The following is a 20,335-nucleotide window of genomic DNA, read 5'->3' on the forward strand; positions in this document are numbered from 1 at the left end:
TATAGAAATGATAGATTATTGGCTTGGTGTTTTTCCCATTTTGATTAATCATTTCCTTAGCTGCCCAAAGAATTGCACGCTTACAGTGAGGAGTAGTGATACATTACAATTATAAAATAAAATTATATAGCAGCTAAAATTTAAAACAAACAGACTTTGTTCCTTTGTATGTCCTATGGAAGATACTGACTTGCAGTTTGTAAAGTGTCCAAGTCGTAATCCACTTTACTTGCCACGAATTGATCATTGAATAATTTAATTTTAATAATCTCTTGAGTTAAATCGGGATGTACTCTGGGAATGAAGTCATTTAAAAATGAGTACTCTCCCCTAATGGAGGAAGATGACTGACATTGCATTATCTTGAACAAAATTCTAATTATCGGCCCAGCATCATTATCTAAGTATTGGGACCAGAACGCGTTACACACAGGAACATGGATATCAAGTAACTCTTCAATGAAGTTCATTGGTTGTTCTAGCTCTCCAATAATAGAGTCCTCTGTTATTATTCTCTTCTTGAAACGGCCACTATCTCTAATGAAATTGCTTTGTTCACAATACGACCTGTAAGATATGGGTACGATGGAGTTTACTGTACTCAAGTAATCATATAAGTCCTCTTGAATGATTTGTAAAAAGATACTATCTATTTCCTTTGATATGGTAGAGTCCGATAAATGATGGGTATCGCTAAGAGAACCAAATGATAGGTTATTATTGCTATTCTGTGGTTGTTGTTCCGGTAATACAGAATTTTCTCCACCAGTAGGATCTATATCTATTCTTGATGCGGGCGTATTTGAATTCGAGTGGTTGTCGTTGTCGTTATCATGTTCGTTATCATTATTGTCGCTGTTGTTGCCGCTTCTATTGTTGATGTTGTTCGTCTGATTATCAGTGTGAATGTTCATGTTGCTATGATTGGAAGTATTATGACTGTTGTTAACGTTGCCTATTGTGTGTAAATTCAAAAACCTTTTCAATAAACTGAAAATTGATGTAGAAAGTTTGTCGACTATTTCAGAAAGTGAAATGGTATGAAAAGAATATTCCAGGACTTCTCTTTCGAATAAAATCGCAGGACACAAGAACATTGCTAAAAGGTTCATATCGTCTGAAAATAAAATGGTTTTGAATTCTTGAATTTTAGACAAAAATGTTTCAAATGGTGCAATTAACCGTTGAAATTGTAGGCTGCCCAAGGTGGACAACAGATGCTTTTCAATAGACATTATGGCGAACAAAACATAGGTAAAGTTTAAGCTTTTGGAAGAAGTAAAGAACTTTAGTATTCTATTGATGGAATTCAAAGTAATTAATAAATAGTCTATTATTTGAAAGTCGATTTCGTTGAATTTTTCAATTTGGATAGAAGATTGATATTCTTCTATTATGGGACGAAGGTTCAAAAAAGTTTGCAGTGAAACGGTGGCGGTAGAGTAACGGGATAAATCGAATTTCGAACAAACGAATTCGAAGCCAAATTTTTCACACAATGAACGGAATTTATCTAACTGCCACGAATTAGATTGTAAATCATCCAAAAAAGAATTGATTCTGGAAAAAATGGAATTCGAAATATCTATATTTGACAAATCAATTAGAGAGTCCAATAAAGTCAAAGGTTCTTTGGAGAATGATGATTGTCTCGGATGCGTAATATCGGCGGATTTAGGCGTACCGAACAATGGCAATATCGCAGAATTTATTATGGAAATAATGCAATTGTGATAATAGTTTTTAGCATTCGTATACGTATTCGGGAAAAAGGGTTGGCTATCCATTACGTTTAGTAGATCTACTATTTGAGATCTTGGTAGAGTGATAGAAATCACAGTATTTTGTAAACCAGGTAATTCTTGTGAGATTTTGAGCAGTTGAGCTGGAATAGATAGTTTGGGGTCATTGTTATATTCATGTAAGTTTTGGATGATAAGGGGTAAAGTCTTTACTTGGGAATGAAAATCATCATAGTACTGAATACTCAATATAGATATCGTGTTATTCCAAACGGAGTGGCTTAGAGAGAAAAAATTGATTTTTTGCATTTCAAATAATTGGTTCTTCAACCTGTTTGATAACTGATTAGATCTATCGGTTGGGTCCATTAGTAAGTAGTTTTTGTCGATAATCAACGACAAATCGGAATTGTTTCGCAAAGCTGTCCTTTGAATGATTCTATCGAGATTATATGCGATGGACCTGATAGCATTCAGAATTAAGTCATGGTCAATGAAGCTTAGTGAGTTGGCGTTCTGATTGATCAAAAGGCGTACGGCAGTGTTGTCTACGAACGACAGAGGCAAGTTTTCTGATGCAATTATGATCGCAAGCGACTGCACAAGAGGCAAGGCCATTTCTTTTTCCCTAGTTCTCTTCAAAAAGTCCTCGTCTATTTCCAGCAGGTTAGCAATGCTGTTCGTTGTGGCGCTACCGCCTTGATGGTTCTTCAAAGGTGGTCTGACCATAAAAGTAGAACCTGCTTCTACGCCCGTCCATCCGCTATAGTAATTGGCATTCGGGTCTATCTTATGCGTGCTCCACAAATGAGTTTGCGAGGCTTCCGCCATGCTTATGCTGTTTCCTTGCCGTCTTATTATCACACCGCAGTACTTGCATTTTACTGCCTCCAGCATCTTGTCTACACCCAGAAAATGGCCCAAGTAGCGTGACCTGTCTCTGGTAAGCATATATGCGGGCACCCATTCGCTACCATCCTCTGCTAACGACTCCCTTTCCTCATCTCTATCTCCATCTGTATCTGTATCCGTATTTGTGGCCGTCGTAGCCGCCGTCGCCGACGATACAGTTGAATTCATGGGAGGCAACACCAATCCTCTTTCAGCACTCTGTACCTGTGTGTCCATCGCTCTCATATGTGCTCTCGTGCTTGTTTATCCTGTGGATGCTGCCAGCAAACTCTCTCTTTCCCATCTCTTGATGGTTCATGTTATGTGTTGTTTATTGTTTGCTGATCCCATTCGCGCTTTCCCGGCCGTGGTAAATGACTACACGGTGAATAATTGCGCCATTTTTTCGCCGTTGCGGTGTTTTTTTTGTAGCCGTTGGAAGCATGGCAGTACCATCTGGAACAAAGCAACGGTATAAAGAAGACAGACTGTTGGTAAGCGCTGCATGTTGGTGACAAAAAGTTGGTTTCGAGAAATCAGGGTGGGTGTTTTTTGTGTGGCATGTGCAGCGAGCGATGAGTAATGCAAACAATAGTGCTATGAACCACATCACGTTGCCTCCCATCTCGTCATTTGACAACCTTATCAAGGCAGCCGAGAGACAATATAATGGCGAGGCTTCGTCCGCCTCGACACATCCGACACTGCCTAATATGAACATTAGTAACGGCAGTGGCAGTGCGGGCGCATCATCGTCGATGCTGAGCTATCAGTTGCTTCCGCACTCCAATGATGTGTCCCGGTCGAACTCCAGCTCGAGCTTCCTTCCCTCCGTGCAGCAGCCTACGGAAGGTTCCGCTTCTGCATCGGAAACTTCTTCATCTGCATCACCTTCACGTTCCATTTCACCAATTTTAAAAGTGGCTGGTCCTTCATCTGTTGGCGGTGCCGGGGTGAGTACCCCCCATAGCACCAAAATCAATAAGCCAAGGAAAAAGAAGCAATGTCCAATTTGTCGTAATTTTTATGCCAATCTGACCACGCACAAGGCAACGCACTTGACGCCAGAGGATCGGCCTCACAAGTGTCCCATCTGCCACCGCGGGTTCGCCAGGAACAATGACTTATTGAGGCATAAGAAAAGACATTGGAAGGATGAGATACTGTCCCAATCGGGAGTACTTTCGAACCATAATGATGGTAAGGGAGGATCCGTTTCTCCCAATGATGATGATACCCATGAAAAAATGACACCGATGAATTCTGTCACAGATTATGCACAATTGAAATCGTTGCATCAAATCAAGGGCACATTCAAGTGCCCATTCAACTCCACCTTAATACAATTGGACATGGATATGTACCCGTATAAACTGAAACCTTTAAATTTTGAGACTTCCAATTGTCACCAGACGGGGGTGTTCTCACGTTGCGACACCTTCAAAAACCATTTAAAGGCTTTGCATTTTGAATACCCGCCAGGCACGAAGAAAAAGGATAGAAATGTTGTTCCTGGTAGATGTAAGCATTGCGGCCTGAAGTTCGAGAACGTTGACGTTTGGCTCAACGAACACGTAGGTAAACAATGCGGCTATAAATACCATTGATTCCCGGCAGCATAACGACTTTTCCCCTGTTTTTATTAGTACTAGTAGATATTTAATTTATGTATCTGAGTTTTTAATGTTTTTTTTCCTTCTCTTATCATTCTTCAAGTGCGGCTATCCTTCTGTACTGTGGCCTGCCGTCAACAACTTCTCTGTAGATTATCAGATCCATTCCCTTCATGTATGAATCAGGTAGTTTTGTGGGGTACAGTGTAACGCCGCTTTTCCTCTTGATTGACCACTTATCAACTAAGGTGTTTTCGATACCATTATAGAAGTCTGTGGGAAAACTTTTGGTGATGATCCAGCAGCCCAAAAATTCTCTTAGTTTCCTTAGAATCTTAAACAGTTTTTCAAATTTCGATAAATTTATTACATCATAGTTTTTGTCGCTTTCAAAATTCAAGAAAGACAAATTGTCGATTACTATTCCTCGTAATTGAAAGTTGAAATTATCAACCTGGCACCTCCTTAACGCATCCATGGGAGAGTCATACAGTAACTCTAGAAATACGATTAATCCCGTGATGTTTATGCAAGATAGCGAATTCATGTAGATCGCGCCATGCTGTCTTTGCTTTTGTTGGGACCATATTGATACTATATCTATGATTAGGATCTTTTCGTCCCCCGTAGTACAATTCACCAACTTTTGCAGCGCTACCGAAGGTTTAAAATCACTTTCAATGATGTGCAAGAACCCTAGTTTACTCTCCTGCTCTTCACTAATTAGGTTTCTTAATTCATTTGGTAGGTTTATATAGTTCTTGGTTGATGTGATGAAGTTTGACAAAGGATAAATTCTAATGTTCTTTAAAACTTCCATCCCATTCCATTCGCTACTTCCTTTCTCTTTTCCTAAGAATTTTCATTATTAGAAGGAGTAATGCTTACGGTACACATACATACACATATATATATATAAATATATATATATATAAGGACATATACAGATTTTTTTTTTTCGCGTACTAAAGTACAGAACAAAGAAAATAAGAAAAGAAGGCGATCATTGAACTACTGTGACTTGCCAATATGGTCTAAAAATTTGTCAATTTCACCTGAAGAACCCAACCAAATAGAAGATTTGTCATGGATATGACTTGGCACCAAATCCAAGATTCTCTCTCCGCGATCGTTGACCGCTTTTCCCCCTGCTTGTTCCATTAAGAAAGCCATTGGGAAGGCCTCATAAAGCAACCTCAGTTTTCCGTTGGGGCTCTTCTTGTCGCAAGGGTATGCGAAAAGGCCACCGTAAAGAAACGTCCTGTGAACATCAGCAACCATGGATCCAACATACCTAGCCGAGAAAGGCTTGTTGTTGTTGTCTGCTTGGGGTTGTTTGACTTTCTCAATAAATGTTCTTATAGTCTCGTTCCAGTAGAGGGTGTTACCTTCATTAATTGAGTAGATGGCCTTTTGAGGCGGAATTCTTAAGTTAGGATGAGTCAAGATGAATTCGCCCAAGTTTGTGTCTAAGGTAAACCCATCAACTCCATCACCCAATGTCAATACTAGATGCGTAGAGGATCCGTACATGGCATAGCAAGCGGCTACCATTTCTTTACCACATCTCAGTACGTCGTTTATAGTACCTGATGAGTCTGGTAGCAGTCTGAATATAGACGCGATAGTTCCAACGGAGACACCGGCGTCCAAATTTGAGGAGCCATCAATAGGATCACAACACACTGCGTATGAGCCCGTGTTTGTGGGAAAAACGATCAAGTCTTCCTGTTCTTCAGATACAAGGACCTTGATGATCCCACTAGCCCTCATGGCATTGATAAATATTTCATCACCTAGAACGTCCAACTTCTTTTGCTGGTCACCAGTGAAGTTGGAAGCGCCTGCTAACCCAACCAAGTTAACCAATTCAGCACGTCTGATGGTGTGAGATACAAATTTGAACGCGAATTGCAAGGCATTCAGTACTAATGTGAAATCACCAGTAGCGTTCTTAAATTGCTTCTGGTGCTCGATTATGAATCTAGGAAGAGTGATGATATCGGTATCAAACCCTTCGGTAGAGTCTCTTCTTGGTCCATTTACTAGAGTTGGCATATGTGTGGTAGTATGAGGGATGTTTCTTATATGTTCGCACTGTTATTCTTAGGCCTATCATACAAAAAGCAAGATCAAGACAAAATACACGTCTGTAATTGCACTACTTGTTGCTCCATATATATACGTACATTTGTTAGCGAGTGAAATGGATAATATTGCCTATACATAGGACGATCCTTATAATATAGTGTGGGGAAGATGCCACAAGTTGGCAAGCGACAGGAAGAAACCAAGCAAACCAAAAAAAAAGTAGTGGGTATTGGCCAGTTCGGCAATCTTCGCCTTCAAATTCCCTGTCTCAACTTTTTAAGCTTTCTTGATATGTGGGAATACCAGGCTATTGCTGCCTTGCGTTGGCTCTTACGCCCTTAACATTACCTAGCTTTACTACATAATGAGCTTTCGGGCCCGCATAACTCCGGGTGTCCGCACGACCGCGACTACTAAGAATAATAATAATACCCCGGAGGTGAATTCAAAAGCGGCGATTCCATCCGTCCGGAAAAGAGAGCAGAAGTTAGCCCGGGACCATGCAGTTTGATGGGTTGTCTATCTTAGACTGGAAAATTCGAAGAACTCATCCTTGTTAGCTCAGTTGGTAGAGCGTTCGGCTTTTAAGCGCATTTGCTTAAGCAAGGATACCGAAATGTCAGGGGTTCGAGCCCCCTATGAGGAGTTCTTTACTTTTTTTTTATCAACTTCCTTTGCTTCACGCCTATTATAAATTTAGATCGCGTATGATATTGTTAATCGGCGGTTAGAATTTATAAAAATCGACGATTTTCTAGGAATTATTTGCGCATACATATATATAGTTATTTAGCTCTATACAGGTGTAAGAAGGCGTTGATAAAACTATGGTAACAAAATAAAAAAATAGAGGGAGGGGTGTGGCTAAATGCGATTTTTTTTTTCTTTGGATATTATTTTCATTTTATATTCACATCAAATCAGAAAATCCTGGAACGAGGTTCTTAGTAAACCCACCTTCCTTGGCGGCAGCTTCGTAGTAGCCGTAGATGGTGGTAGTAGCCATCAAAATGGATGCCCCAGAACCTAAAGTACCTAGTAGGTCGGAGCCAACAGAAAGAGCACCGATGGTAGCACCGCCGAAAGCAGCAGCAGTTGGAATGATCTTCTTCAATTCTCTGTAAATGGAGGTTTCTCTCTTACCGTTAATGACCATGCCTTGATCTTTGAATTGTTTGGCAATGTCACGTGGGGAAGTGCCGGAGATTTCGATCCATGTCTTGGAAAATACTGCGCATGAACCAAGAACAAATGTGATGTAGACGATGGTCTTGATAGGGTCCAGAAGAGCTTCGGATAAAGACATTAATGGTTGGATGTAGTAGGCCAACCCGCTCAAGGCCATTTGAGGGCCCTGGGTGCCCGGCCTGATACCCCAAACACCGATCAAACGAATCAATGGATTGGTTGGGTATTTCTGGAAAAGGATTTGAGAGATCAAGAAAATGTTAGAAGTCAATGCACTCTGCAACATGATTGGGGTGTTGGAAGTATAAAAGAGTTTGATGGGGTAGATACCAATTTGACCTCTCACTTTGGTTGACCTGATGGGCAATTCGTAACGGAAGCCTTGTAAATATAAAACAAAGAGGAAGATGGCCACGGTCATCAACACTTGGAACATATTAGGTAGATTGGTACGGTAAAAGGCCTCGACAAGGGCTCTTTTCTTGTCCTTTCTGACAGCCAAAAGATGGAAAAAGGCAATCACAGCACCTTCGAACTCCTTACCACGACCGGAATTGACTGTAGTAGGAGCAAACGCTCTCCAGAAAATTTGTTCGGCAATATTGGTTGCCGTGAACAGAGAAATACCGGAACCCAAGCCGTAACCCTTAGATAGCAATTCGTCTAATAACATCACAATCAGCGATGCAAACATCAATTGAAAGATTAACAACAAACAGATGGGCAATCCGAGGTCCGAAGGGGCACCGTAGTTACCTGTCATGACGACCACAAGGGCTTGGCCCAAGATCAGAATAATAGCGCACACCTTTTGAGCAATTTGGAACAGCTCTCTGTCCTGCTTGCTCTCAGGTCTGATTTGTAAAAGCTGAGTACCCTGCAAAAATTGGAAAATCATAGATGAAGTGATGATGGGCGAAACACCCAATTCCAGTAAAGTACCACGGTTGGAGGCCAGCATGGCACGTAGCCAGTACAGAGGGTCGGAAGTCTCACTGGACACGATCCCGTACAGCGGAATCTGGCCCAGAATCAAAAAGATCAGTAGAGAAACGCCTGTCCAGATAAGTTTCTGGTTGTATGGAACCTTCCTTTCTGGAGCAATCACTTCCGGCAGGAAAGATTCAAATGGCTTAAACAAGTCTAGAACACGGTTGGAGGACATTTTCAAAGTAAAGCGTGAACCAGTGTCAGTTTTTCTACTTGCTACTATATTTAACTATGTTTTTTTCTTTTGCTTTCACCAACTGAACCTTGTAGTAAATGGAGTGAGGTTGAATTGAGGACTGAAAAAAAGGTTAGTTCGGAGGCCGCTGAAGTTTCCGATTGGGAGCAGGAATTGAGGATGGAGGGTGCAAAGTGAGGTCCTTGATTTGTTGTTTTTACACTAAACTACGTTACCACCGTAACGCCAATTCAAGGCAGGAATTATGCTTGTTGTTTGGCAAAAGTTGCCGAAAGAAAGAATGAGAGAGAACGACAAAGAGAATGAGAGAGAACACGTAAAGCGAAAAATCTGGAGCGCTGCCGCGCCGGGTAACAAGTGTGAAGAGAGAGAGAGATGTAAGGAAGATGAATACATTCAATACATTCTAGCTTATAGCAAGCTTTCAGCAGGCTCAATTGCTTATAGCGGTATAACTGCAACAAGAGTGAAAATTAATATGGTGACGAACGACGGATTCGGTAGTACAGTGTTATAATGCCGGCAATTACCGTATGCCATCGGAATCCAGATGCATTTCTGAACCTTTCCACTCGGGAAAACCACTCGTCATGTCACACGGAGAGTTGGCCATGAACTGGCTAATGGGATGGTCTAAGGCGACCACTGTAAGAAGAACAAGAGATGATGCAAGCTAAAGCAAGCAGGTCTCAAATAAACGCTACTTGTGCCGTTGACAGCTTGTTTATCTTGCACATGGCAAGGCCATCGCGTCCCTGCGTCCCAAGAGTGCGCGGTATACGTGCGGCCCTAAACGAGGCGGTCTCTGTTCTCTGATATATTTCTTTTCTTTCTTCGTTGTTTTGTTTCGTGTTTGTTGAGCTCCTGCCTTCAATCGGCATCGTCCTCTTGCGTACGTACATAAAATCGTTACAGCTTTGTTCACATGGTGAAAACAATAGCGTTTGGTACGCTCTTTAAATCTTGGCACTTGTCACTTACGCTCCTTTAAACAAAATCAAACATACAAATATACGGATACGTACGCACACAGAAGCATAAAAGCACAAAAGCACATAAGAAGACCACATATAAACTAGATTATGTCCTTTGATAGACAGTTGACCGAAGACCAGGAGGTCGTCCTTAAGCAAATTTGGACACACCTTTTCCATCTGTGGCAAGTTCCCGTGGATGGAACTCATATTTTCCCTAATAACTCCCTCCACTCCTCGTCCACCCCTGCTAAGAAGAAGAAATCATCCTGGTTTAGCAAGCTTCAGTCCTCAGACCATACACAGGACTCCAGCGAAGCCGCTGAAGCGGCACACCTCTATGAAAAGGGCAAGATACACAAGGCACTAGCCAATCTAGACCCGCAAACGACCAAGAAGCAGTTCTGGCACGATATCAAGAATGAAACTCCAGACGCCACCATTTTGAAGTTTATCAGAGCCAGAAAGTGGAACGCAGACAAGACCATCGCCATGTTGGGTCACGATTTGTACTGGCGCAAGGACACTATTAACAAGATCATAAACGGTGGCGAAAGAGCTGTGTATGAGAATAACGAGACCGGTGTCATTAAGAACCTGGAATTGCAAAAGGCCACCATCCAGGGTTACGACAATGACATGAGGCCAGTCATCCTTGTGAGACCTAGATTACATCATTCTTCCGACCAAACTGAACAGGAGCTGGAAAAATTCTCCCTGTTGGTCATCGAGCAATCAAAGCTTTTCTTCAAAGAAAACTACCCCGCATCCACCACCATCTTGTTCGATCTGAACGGGTTCTCCATGTCCAATATGGACTATGCCCCCGTCAAGTTTCTAATCACTTGTTTTGAGGCTCACTACCCGGAATCTTTGGGCCATCTACTTATCCATAAGGCCCCTTGGATCTTTAACCCGATTTGGAACATCATCAAGAATTGGCTGGATCCGGTCGTCGCGTCCAAGATTGTTTTCACTAAGAATATCGACGAATTGCACAAGTTTATCCAACCCCAATACATCCCTAGGTATCTGGGCGGAGAAAATGACAATGATTTGGATCATTACACTCCACCAGATGGCTCTTTGGACGTCCATCTGAAAGACACCGAGACTCGCGCTATGATCGAAAAGGAGAGAGAAGAATTGGTCGAACAATTCTTGACTGTCACTGCCCAATGGATTGAACACCAGCCATTGAACGATCCAGCATACATTCAACTGCAGGAGAAAAGAGTACAACTTTCCACCGCTCTTTGTGAAAACTACTCCAAGTTAGATCCGTACATCAGATCAAGATCCGTTTATGACTACAATGGTTCTCTAAAAGTTTGAGCCAAGCCACGCGACGCTCCATACTGTATAGACCTTTATTATAAAAACATCTATTTCTTTATATGTCCCTCTATCTTATTTTTCTTTTACTTTTATTTGTATAATACGCGAAAAATTATAGAATCATTTATTATCAAAAACAATCAACTATGAAATGAAAAACAATACGCCTGCTAATACGGTTCGCCCTTCAATTTTTGTTTTTTTTACATGAATGAGTCTTATACTAGATGATATCATCCTCTCACTAACGAATGCTAACGAACGAACGCCACCACAGGCCCTTAAAACCACTTTAAGCCTGCTATACGAAAAATCAAAACAATATGGTCTTTCTTCGCCGCAACTACAAGCACTTGTAAGGTTACTCTGTGAAACTTCCATAATAGACACAGTTACAAAAGTGTACATCGTCGAAAATTGCTTTTTACCTGATGGCTACTTGACGAAGGAACTTCTTTTGGAGATTATTAACCATCTCGGTACGCCAACGGTATTCTCTAGATATCGCATACAAACGCCTCCGGTCCTACAATCTGCGTTGTGCAAATGGTTAGTGCATGTTTATTTCCTATTTCCTGTACATTCAGAACGAGAACACAATATATCCAGTTCTATCTGGTTACATTTATGGCAATTCTCGTTCTTACAGAAGTGGATAACTCCCCTGGTTATTTGGCAAGCCACGACGCCCGTTGATGTCAAACCTTGGAAGTTGTCTATTATCAAGAGATGCGCTATGCATCCAGGTTACCGGGACGCTCCCGGTAGTGCGACGCTTATTTTGCAACGATTTCAATGTCTCGTGGGCGCATCCAGTCAGATTACTGAATCAATAATTACCATCAATTGCAATAGAAAGACTTTGAAAAGTCATCGAAACTTAAAATTGGATGCGCATTTCCTATCCATTTTGAAAAGAATATTATCCAGAGCACATCCCGCTAATTTTCCCGCTGACACTGTCCAAAACACAATTGACATGTACTTGAGTGAAATTCATCAATTAGGTGCTGATTCTATATACCCACTTCGACTTCAATCACTTCCAGAATATGTTCCCTCTGACAGTACGGTCTCTCTTTGGGATGTCACTTCATTGGAACAATTAGCTCAAAACTGGCCACAATTGCATATTCCCAATGATGTAGATTACATGATGAAGCCATCTTTAAACAGCAATGTTTTACTGCCGCGAAAAGTCATGTCTAGGGATTCTCTCAAACACTTGTACTCTAGTATCATTCTCATTAAAAATAGCCGCGATGAGTCGTCATCACCATACGAATGGTGCATTTGGCAATTGAAGCGATGCTTTGCACATCAGATAGAGACTCCGCAAGAAGTTATTCCCATTATTATTTCGGTGTCCTCAATGGATAATAAACTGTCTTCTCGCATTATTCAAACGTTTTGTAATTTGAAATACTTAAAACTCGATGAGCTTACGTTGAAAAAGGTTTGTGGCGGAATCTTGCCATTATGGAAGCCTGAACTAATCAGTGGTACAAGGGAATTTTTCGTTAAGTTTATGGCCAGTATTTTTATGTGGAGTACACGAGATGGTCACGACAATAATTGCACATTTTCTGAAACTTGTTTTTACGTTTTACAAATGATTACAAACTGGGTTTTAGATGATAAATTGATAGCACTCGGGTTGACACTACTGCATGACATGCAAAGCCTGCTAACTTTGGACAAAATCTTTAACAATGCTACTTCAAACAGATTTTCTACGATGGCTTTCATCAGCTCGTTAGATATTTTAACTCAACTGTCGAAACAAACGAAGTCGGATTATGCGATCCAATATTTGATTGTGGGCCCTGACATCATGAATAAAGTGTTCAGTTCGGACGATCCTTTGCTATTATCAGCTGCGTGCAGGTACTTGGTTGCTACGAAAAATAAATTGATGCAATACCCGTCAACAAACAAATTCGTTCGGATGCAGAACCAATATATCATGGATTTGACAAATTATCTTTACAGGAATAAAGTTCTGTCATCCAAAAGTTTGTTTGGAGTCTCACCAGATTTCTTTAAGCAGATTTTGGAGAATCTTTATATCCCAACTGCAGACTTCAAGAACGCTAAATTTTTCACGATAACTGGTATACCAGCGCTATCCTACATATGTATTATTATTCTAAGACGACTGGAAACGGCCGAAAATACCAAAATAAAATTCACCAGTGGGATCATAAATGAAGAGACGTTTAACAATTTCTTTCGAGTTCATCATGATGAGATTGGCCAGCATGGTTGGATAAAGGGCGTTAATAACATTCACGACTTGAGAGTAAAGATTTTAATGCATTTGAGTAACACTGCTAATCCATATAGAGACATTGCAGCATTCTTGTTTACATATTTGAAGAGTCTCTCAAAGTATAGCGTTCAAAATTCTTAGAATATGCATCCACATTTATATACATATATATATATATATATATATTATAACTTCCAAAAAGGAGATTGGACAATTTATATCTATAAGGCATTAATATTTAACTATTTACAAGCACTAGTGGTAAATTCATGGCGTCATATGATTACTTGTGGAATAAGAAACTAATCACATTGAATTTCATGACAAATTTTTTGATTTTTTTATTCATCAAATACATTCTCCCTTCCGGTAAGTTCATCAAAGTTTCAATAACAGCATCCCTACCTAATTTCAAAAAGTTTTTGTCAGCCGTGTACATGAATTTGACTCTGCCATTTACCACAATTTGAAACTTTTTGAATTTGGACTCAGTAGTGCGCTCAACTTCTGGCCAGCGGTATTGGTTCCATTCCATTTGGGAGTTGATCATCTCTGCAGCTTCTTCTGAAATTGACGGGACAGCAGGATATATAACGGTTACCAACTTTTGTAAATTCTGTACTATCATTTCATTCCTTACTTCACCTTTTTTCAATGCACTTTCTAAAATATTGGTTAGCTTCATATAATCAGATATTACAGTGTTTAACGATAGATTAACTTCAAATGATTCCGTAATTGATTTCAAGAAGCGTTGGAAATCGTTGTGAAATTTCACTTCTGCATCATTTAAGTCGGTCGGGGTCTTGTAGTCTTTACTTATTGCCAAATCCTTCTCGAGACTGAGAATATTTTTGGTCAAATGAAGAACCTTCTGCAACCAACGTTCTATACCAACAATCTTGGATTCATCCCAATTCAGGGCATCTGCAATTGGACTTTGGAAGAGGATATGTGCTCTCGTAGCATCAGGTCCATGTCTTAAAATACATTCATTTGGATCTGCACCATTGTATTTAGATTTCGACATTTTTTCATAAGAGACTACCGGAACCTTGCCATTTGATTTAATAATCACTGTGTTGCCATCTGGAGAGTCATTTACAAAGGTTAACTCGTCAGGCTTCAAAAATTTACCAGAATCGGGGTCAACATAGGTTTTCCCTTGAACCATTCCTTGTGTCACCAGTTTTTTGAATGGTTCGAAGATGCCAGCAGGGTCGCTCCATGCATTGATAGATCCGAGAAATTTAGCAATAAACCTTGAGTATAACAAGTGTAAGATAGCATGTTCTACTCCACCAATATAAATATCAACCGGCATATTTTTACTTGCAATTTCACGATCAAATGGTTTTGAAGTGTTTTTGGGATCCAAGAATCTGAAATAATACCAAGAACTATCGATAAAAGTATCCATGGTGTCAGTTTCTCTTTTCGCAGGGCTCCCGCATGAAGGACAGGCGACATTTACAAATTCATCGATTGTGGACAGCGGATTCCCTTTTGTATCCAAGCCTTCAAGTTCTGGTAGCTTGACAGGTAGATCACTTTCTGGAACGGGGACAGGTCCACAGTTGTCGCAGTGAATGATGGGTATTGGAGTACCCCAGTATCTTTGTCTACTTATCAGCCAATCTCTAATTTTGTATCTAACGACGCTCTTAGACAGTCCTTCGCTATTCAACATCCCCATTATCGATTTCCTTGCCACTACAGTGAGAACTCCTGAGTGTTCTCCGCATTCTTTGGTTAGGACACCGTCAGTAGATGTGAACGGGACAGTATCAATTATTCTTTGTCTTTCCTGTTCAGTTACTTTTGAAGCATCGTCAAAAAAAGGTGCTATGCACGTCTTGATATGTTCACCAGGACAATTTGTTTGCCAAAACTCAAAATCTCGGTTATCGTGTCCTGGACAACCCATTACTGCACTAGGTGCTGAACCATAGCTGCTGACCACATATGGAGCTGCAAATATGGGGACTTCCTCTTTAGTTAAGGGATTTACGGCCTTTATGTTAGGTAACTGAAATCCTTCCTTCGTATCGTTTGGTAATTGATCACTTTTCTGTATAAACTCTTTTAAATCCGGCATTTCCTCGCAGTATTTTTGTACAATTGGGTGGTCTAATGCGAGAGCAACATACTGTACAGCAAAAAGAGTTTCCGGTCTTGTTGTAAAGACAATCAAGTTTTCAAATTTGGGGTCCGCAACTTTGAACACTAATTCTGCACCCACAGATTCGCCTATCCAATTTTTTTGCATTTGCTTCACGTTGGAAGGCCAGTCCTTCAGTTGGTTCAAGTGCTTTTTCAATTTAGGAGCGAATTTCGTTATTCCCAAAAACCACTGTTTTAGCTGCTTCTTTTCCACAATAGCCCCTGATCTCCAAGAACGGCCCTGGGCATCCACTTGTTCATTAGCCAAAACTGTCATATCAACGGGATCCCAATTAATTTCTGCTTCTTTACGATAAGCTAAGCCATTTTCAAAAAGTTTTAAGAAAATCCATTGGGTGAATTTATAGTATTCGGGATCACATGTAGTTATTTCTCTGTCCCAATCAAAATTTGCCAGCATACTTTGCATTTGTTGTTTCATTTTTGCAATATTGTCCCTAGTCCATATGGCCGGATTAATGCTTCTTTCTATAGCAGCGTTCTCGGCAGGTAACCCAAAAGCATCCCATCCCATCGGATGTATCACGTTGTACCCTTTTTGTTTGTAAAATCTATTCAAAGAGTCGCTAATGACATAAACTCGGAGATGTCCTATGTGAAGCGCCCCAGAAGGATATGGAAACTGGCACAGAATATATTTCGACCCGCTATTCAGAGTATCCTGCTTAGGCAAGCCACGGGTTGTCTTCTGTTTCCATTTCTCCCCAATTGCAATTAATTTTTTCACTGCAGGTCCAGGGCCCCTTTTAGTGGATAGGAATCGGCTTGAAGGTCGAGACAGCATTTTTCCACCGTACACACACGTCGATTTATTCACGTACAGACTCTACAATATAGAGTACTAGCGCCTTGTTTAACACTCTGCTGTGCTCCTTCCTCCAAGTTCTTGATTCTCCACCGGAGCAACAAAACGACTTTCTTCGGTTTCTTTGATTCTTCGCGGAGATAAGAAATGAGATTCTTGGATCAAAAAGTGTGTCAGAGGTAGGGAAATGTCAAGCAAGTTCATGAACAGACCAGGAGTAGTATGGCATGGTATTAAAGATTTTTCTGTGGTATTTGATAGTTAGGCAAAAGGAACATTTTCATCCAAGTTTTATCAAAATTTCTGTTTTATAGTGAAAATTCTAAGTTAAACTTGCCAAAAACGCGTCGCGTATACTAAATTTCAATGTTTGGATCTATCAACATGAATATTTATATTTCATGTAGTGAAGTTCATAATAAGAAAAAAAGACAAGAGGCATATAGGTTCGCAAGAGATAAGTAGCTGCTGTTAATAATAATAAAGAGCATATTCTTGTTAGATTGCTAAATGGTATGATTTCGACTACGATTAGTGGTAAAAGACCTATAGAGCAGGTTGATGATGAGCTACTTTCACTGACTGCGCAGCAGGAAAACGAAGAGCAGCAGCAGCAGAGAAAACGCAGACGTCATCAATTTGCCCCCATGACACAGTTTAACAGCAATACACTAGATGAAGACAGCGGGTTTAGGAGCTCCTCTGACGTGGCCACGGCGGATCAAGATAACTTTTTGGAAGAGTCACCTTCAGGATATATTAAGAAAGTGATCTTGCGAAACTTTATGTGCCATGAACATTTTGAACTTGAGCTTGGTTCTAGGCTGAATTTTATTGTTGGTAATAATGGTAGTGGTAAAAGTGCAATTTTGACCGCCATTACTATTGGTTTGGGAGCCAAGGCTAGCGAGACTAACAGAGGTTCCTCTTTGAAGGATTTGATTCGTGAAGGTTGTTATTCTGCTAAAATCATCCTTCATCTGGATAATAGCAAGTATGGTGCTTATCAGCAAGGTATTTTTGGTAACGAAATTATAGTAGAAAGGATAATTAAGAGAGATGGGCCCGCTTCTTTTAGTTTAAGGTCGGAAAACGGCAAGGAAATTAGCAATAAGAAAAAGGATATTCAGACGGTAGTGGACTATTTTTCTGTTCCTGTAAGCAACCCCATGTGTTTCCTGTCACAAGACGCTGCTAGGTCTTTCTTAACTGCTAGTACCTCACAGGATAAGTATAGCCATTTTATGAAGGGTACTTTACTTCAAGAAATTACCGAGAATTTGCTTTACGCCAGTGCTATTCACGATAGTGCACAAGAAAATATGGCTCTGCACCTGGAGAATTTGAAGTCTTTGAAAGCTGAATACGAAGATGCCAAAAAACTGTTAAGGGAATTAAATCAGACTTCAGACTTGAACGAAAGGAAAATGCTTTTGCAAGCGAAATCGTTATGGATCGATGTTGCCCATAATACAGATGCTTGTAAAAATTTAGAGAATGAAATCAGTGGCATTCAACAGAAAGTTGATGAAGTTACTGAGAAAATTAGGAATAGGCAAGAAAAGATTGAAAGATATACATCTGATGGTACTACTATTGAAGCGCAAATTGATGCAAAGGTCATTTATGTTAATGAAAAAGATAGTGAGCATCAAAATGCAAGGGAACTGTTAAGAGATGTCAAAAGCAGGTTTGAAAAGGAGAAAAGCAACCAAGCAGAAGCACAAAGCAATATCGATCAAGGTAGAAAAAAAGTAGATGCTTTGAATAAAACAATTGCGCATTTAGAAGAAGAACTCACGAAGGAAATGGGCGGTGATAAAGATCAGATGAGACAGGAGCTTGAACAGTTAGAAAAAGCTAATGAAAAATTGAGAGAGGTAAACAATTCTTTAGTTGTAAGTTTGCAAGATGTGAAGAATGAGGAAAGAGACATCCAACATGAACGTGAGTCTGAATTGAGGACAATTTCACGCAGCATTCAAAACAAAAAAGTGGAATTGCAGAATATTGCTAAGGGTAATGATACTTTCTTAATGAATTTTGATCGTAACATGGATCGGCTCTTAAGGACAATAGAGCAAAGAAAAAACGAGTTCGAAACTCCGGCAATTGGACCTCTGGGTTCCCTTGTAACAATTAGAAAAGGTTTTGAGAAGTGGACACGTTCTATTCAAAGGGCTATTTCATCTTCGCTAAATGCATTTGTTGTGTCGAATCCAAAGGATAACAGGTTATTTAGAGACATTATGAGGTCGTGTGGCATAAGAAGTAATATACCCATTGTTACTTATTGCTTGAGTCAATTTGATTATTCGAAAGGTAGAGCGCATGGAAATTATCCAACTATTGTGGATGCACTAGAATTTTCAAAGCCTGAAATTGAATGCTTATTCGTTGATTTAAGTAGAATTGAAAGAATAGTGTTAATTGAAGATAAAAACGAAGCCAGAAATTTCTTGCAACGAAATCCCGTGAACGTGAATATGGCTTTATCGCTAAGAGATAGACGTAGTGGGTTCCAGCTCTCTGGCGGATATCGACTAGATACGGTTACTTATCAAGATAAAATTAGATTAAAGGTCAACTCTTCATCCGACAATGGGACTCAATATTTAAAGGACTTGATTGAACAAGAGACCAAAGAATTACAAAATATACGGGACCGTTACGAGGAAAAGCTAAGTGAAGTGAGGTCAAGATTAAAGGAAATAGATGGCAGACTCAAGAGTACCAAAAATGAAATGAGAAAAACTAATTTTAGGATGACAGAATTAAAAATGAATGTTGGCAAAGTAGTTGATACTGGTATATTAAATTCGAAAATAAATGAGAGGAAAAATCAAGAACAAGCCATCGCCAGTTACGAAGCCGCTAAAGAAGAATTAGGGCTGAAAATTGAGCAAATTGCACAGGAAGCTCAGCCAATTAAAGAGCAATACGATTCTACGAAATTAGCATTGGTGGAAGCACAAGATGAACTGCAACAATTAAAAGAGGACATCAACAGTCGTCAATCTAAAATTCAAAAATACAAAGATGATACCATTTACTACGAGGATAAAAAAAAAGTCTACTTAGAAAATATAAAGAAAATTGAAGTTAACGTAGCAGCTTTAAAAGAAGGTATACAGAGGCAAATTCAAAATGCTTGTGCATTTTGTTCAAAAGAGCGAATTGAGAATGTTGATTTACCAGATACACAAGAGGAGATTAAGCGTGAATTGGATAAAGTCTCGAGAATGATTCAAAAAGCTGAAAAAAGCCTAGGATTATCGCAAGAGGAAGTCATCGCATTATTTGAGAAGTGTAGGAATAAATATAAAGAAGGTCAAAAGAAGTACATGGAGATAGACGAAGCACTGAACAGGTTACATAATTCCCTCAAAGCTCGTGATCAAAACTATAAAAATGCGGAAAAAGGGACTTGTTTTGATGCAGATATGGATTTTCGCGCATCATTGAAAGTAAGGAAGTTCTCGGGAAACCTTTCCTTTATTAAGGATACCAAAAGTTTAGAAATATACATCTTGACTACTAACGATGAGAAGGCAAGAAACGTTGACACCTTGTCTGGTGGTGAAAAATCGTTTTCCCAAATGGCGCTGTTATTGGCTACATGGAAGCCGATGCGGTCAAGGATTATTGCGTTGGACGAATTCGACGTTTTCATGGACCAGGTTAACAGGAAGATTGGTACTACTCTCATAGTGAAAAAACTAAAGGATATTGCCAGAACTCAAACTATTATCATTACTCCTCAAGATATCGGGAAAATTGCAGATATCGATAGTTCTGGTGTTAGTATCCACAGAATGAGAGACCCTGAGAGACAGAATAATTCCAATTTTTATAATTAATGTTTCTTCATGTAATTATTCAAAATATTGTGTAATCGTCTATTTGAATTCGTTTTCACGGCAGCATATTTGAAAAAAAAATTAATTTTTACATCTAAACATAAAAAACCTAATCGTTTTCTTTCCATGCTGTTATAGAGACATTTATTAGTACGAATATTTTCCTTTCTTTACGAGCACTATAGACAGTA

The 20,335-nt window shown here is 39.8% G+C and overlaps 10 protein-coding genes and 1 non-coding gene across 11 annotated transcripts, besides 1 other annotated feature; 6 read left to right on the plus strand and 5 right to left on the minus strand.

The window, feature by feature from the left end:
• Positions 1–173: 173 nt before the first annotated feature.
• On the minus strand, positions 174–2,879 carry VID22 (Vid22p; the record flags this gene model as incomplete). Its single annotated transcript, NM_001182262.1, has 1 exon — positions 174–2,879. One exon carries the CDS (start codon positions 2,877–2,879, stop codon positions 174–176), a length of 2,706 nt encoding a protein of 901 aa, NP_013477.1.
• Positions 2,880–3,208: 329 nt separating this feature from the next.
• Positions 3,209–4,240, plus strand: STP3 (Stp3p; the record flags this gene model as incomplete). The annotated part of the gene is made up of 1 exon (NM_001182264.3): positions 3,209–4,240. The coding sequence occupies one exon, from the start codon at positions 3,209–3,211 to the stop codon at positions 4,238–4,240; it is 1,032 nt and encodes a 343-aa protein (NP_013479.3).
• A 97-nt stretch (positions 4,241–4,337) lies between these two features.
• On the minus strand, positions 4,338–5,066 carry PSY3 (Psy3p; the record flags this gene model as incomplete). Its single annotated transcript, NM_001182265.1, has 1 exon — positions 4,338–5,066. One exon carries the CDS (start codon positions 5,064–5,066, stop codon positions 4,338–4,340), a length of 729 nt encoding a protein of 242 aa, NP_013480.1.
• Positions 5,067–5,257: 191 nt separating this feature from the next.
• FBP1 (fructose 1,6-bisphosphate 1-phosphatase) lies at positions 5,258–6,304 on the minus strand (the record flags this gene model as incomplete). Its single annotated transcript, NM_001182266.3, has 1 exon — positions 5,258–6,304. One exon carries the CDS (start codon positions 6,302–6,304, stop codon positions 5,258–5,260), a length of 1,047 nt encoding a protein of 348 aa, NP_013481.3.
• Positions 6,305–6,887: 583 nt separating this feature from the next.
• Positions 6,888–6,983, plus strand: YNCL0047W. The gene is made up of 2 exons: positions 6,888–6,924; positions 6,948–6,983. It is a non-coding gene; the product is annotated as a tRNA-Lys (tRNA).
• Positions 6,984–7,247: 264 nt separating this feature from the next.
• On the minus strand, positions 7,248–8,690 carry SEC61 (translocon subunit SEC61; the record flags this gene model as incomplete). Its single annotated transcript, NM_001182267.1, has 1 exon — positions 7,248–8,690. One exon carries the CDS (start codon positions 8,688–8,690, stop codon positions 7,248–7,250), a length of 1,443 nt encoding a protein of 480 aa, NP_013482.1.
• Positions 8,691–8,955: 265 nt separating this feature from the next.
• Positions 8,956–9,228, plus strand: YLR379W-A (uncharacterized protein; the record flags this gene model as incomplete). The annotated part of the gene is made up of 1 exon (NM_001395038.1): positions 8,956–9,228. The coding sequence occupies one exon, from the start codon at positions 8,956–8,958 to the stop codon at positions 9,226–9,228; it is 273 nt and encodes a 90-aa protein (NP_001381968.1).
• A 565-nt stretch (positions 9,229–9,793) lies between these two features.
• On the plus strand, positions 9,794–11,020 carry CSR1 (Csr1p; the record flags this gene model as incomplete). The annotated part of the gene is made up of 1 exon (NM_001182269.3): positions 9,794–11,020. One exon carries the CDS (start codon positions 9,794–9,796, stop codon positions 11,018–11,020), a length of 1,227 nt encoding a protein of 408 aa, NP_013484.3.
• A 214-nt stretch (positions 11,021–11,234) lies between these two features.
• CTF3 (Ctf3p) lies at positions 11,235–13,436 on the plus strand (the record flags this gene model as incomplete). The annotated part of the gene is made up of 1 exon (NM_001182270.1): positions 11,235–13,436. One exon carries the CDS (start codon positions 11,235–11,237, stop codon positions 13,434–13,436), a length of 2,202 nt encoding a protein of 733 aa, NP_013485.1.
• A 142-nt stretch (positions 13,437–13,578) lies between these two features.
• On the minus strand, positions 13,579–16,263 carry NAM2 (leucine--tRNA ligase NAM2; the record flags this gene model as incomplete). Its single annotated transcript, NM_001182271.3, has 1 exon — positions 13,579–16,263. The coding sequence occupies one exon, from the start codon at positions 16,261–16,263 to the stop codon at positions 13,579–13,581; it is 2,685 nt and encodes an 894-aa protein (NP_013486.3).
• A 536-nt stretch (positions 16,264–16,799) lies between these two features.
• SMC6 (DNA repair protein SMC6) lies at positions 16,800–20,144 on the plus strand (the record flags this gene model as incomplete). The annotated part of the gene is made up of 1 exon (NM_001182272.1): positions 16,800–20,144. The coding sequence occupies one exon, from the start codon at positions 16,800–16,802 to the stop codon at positions 20,142–20,144; it is 3,345 nt and encodes a 1,114-aa protein (NP_013487.1).
• Positions 20,082–20,322: an origin of replication (ARS1238; Autonomously Replicating Sequence).
• Positions 20,323–20,335: the final 13 nt, after the last annotated feature.

This window comes from Saccharomyces cerevisiae, chromosome XII (assembly GCF_000146045.2).
Source record: "Saccharomyces cerevisiae S288C chromosome XII, complete sequence".
Lineage (NCBI taxonomy): Eukaryota > Fungi > Ascomycota > Saccharomycetes > Saccharomycetales > Saccharomycetaceae > Saccharomyces > Saccharomyces cerevisiae.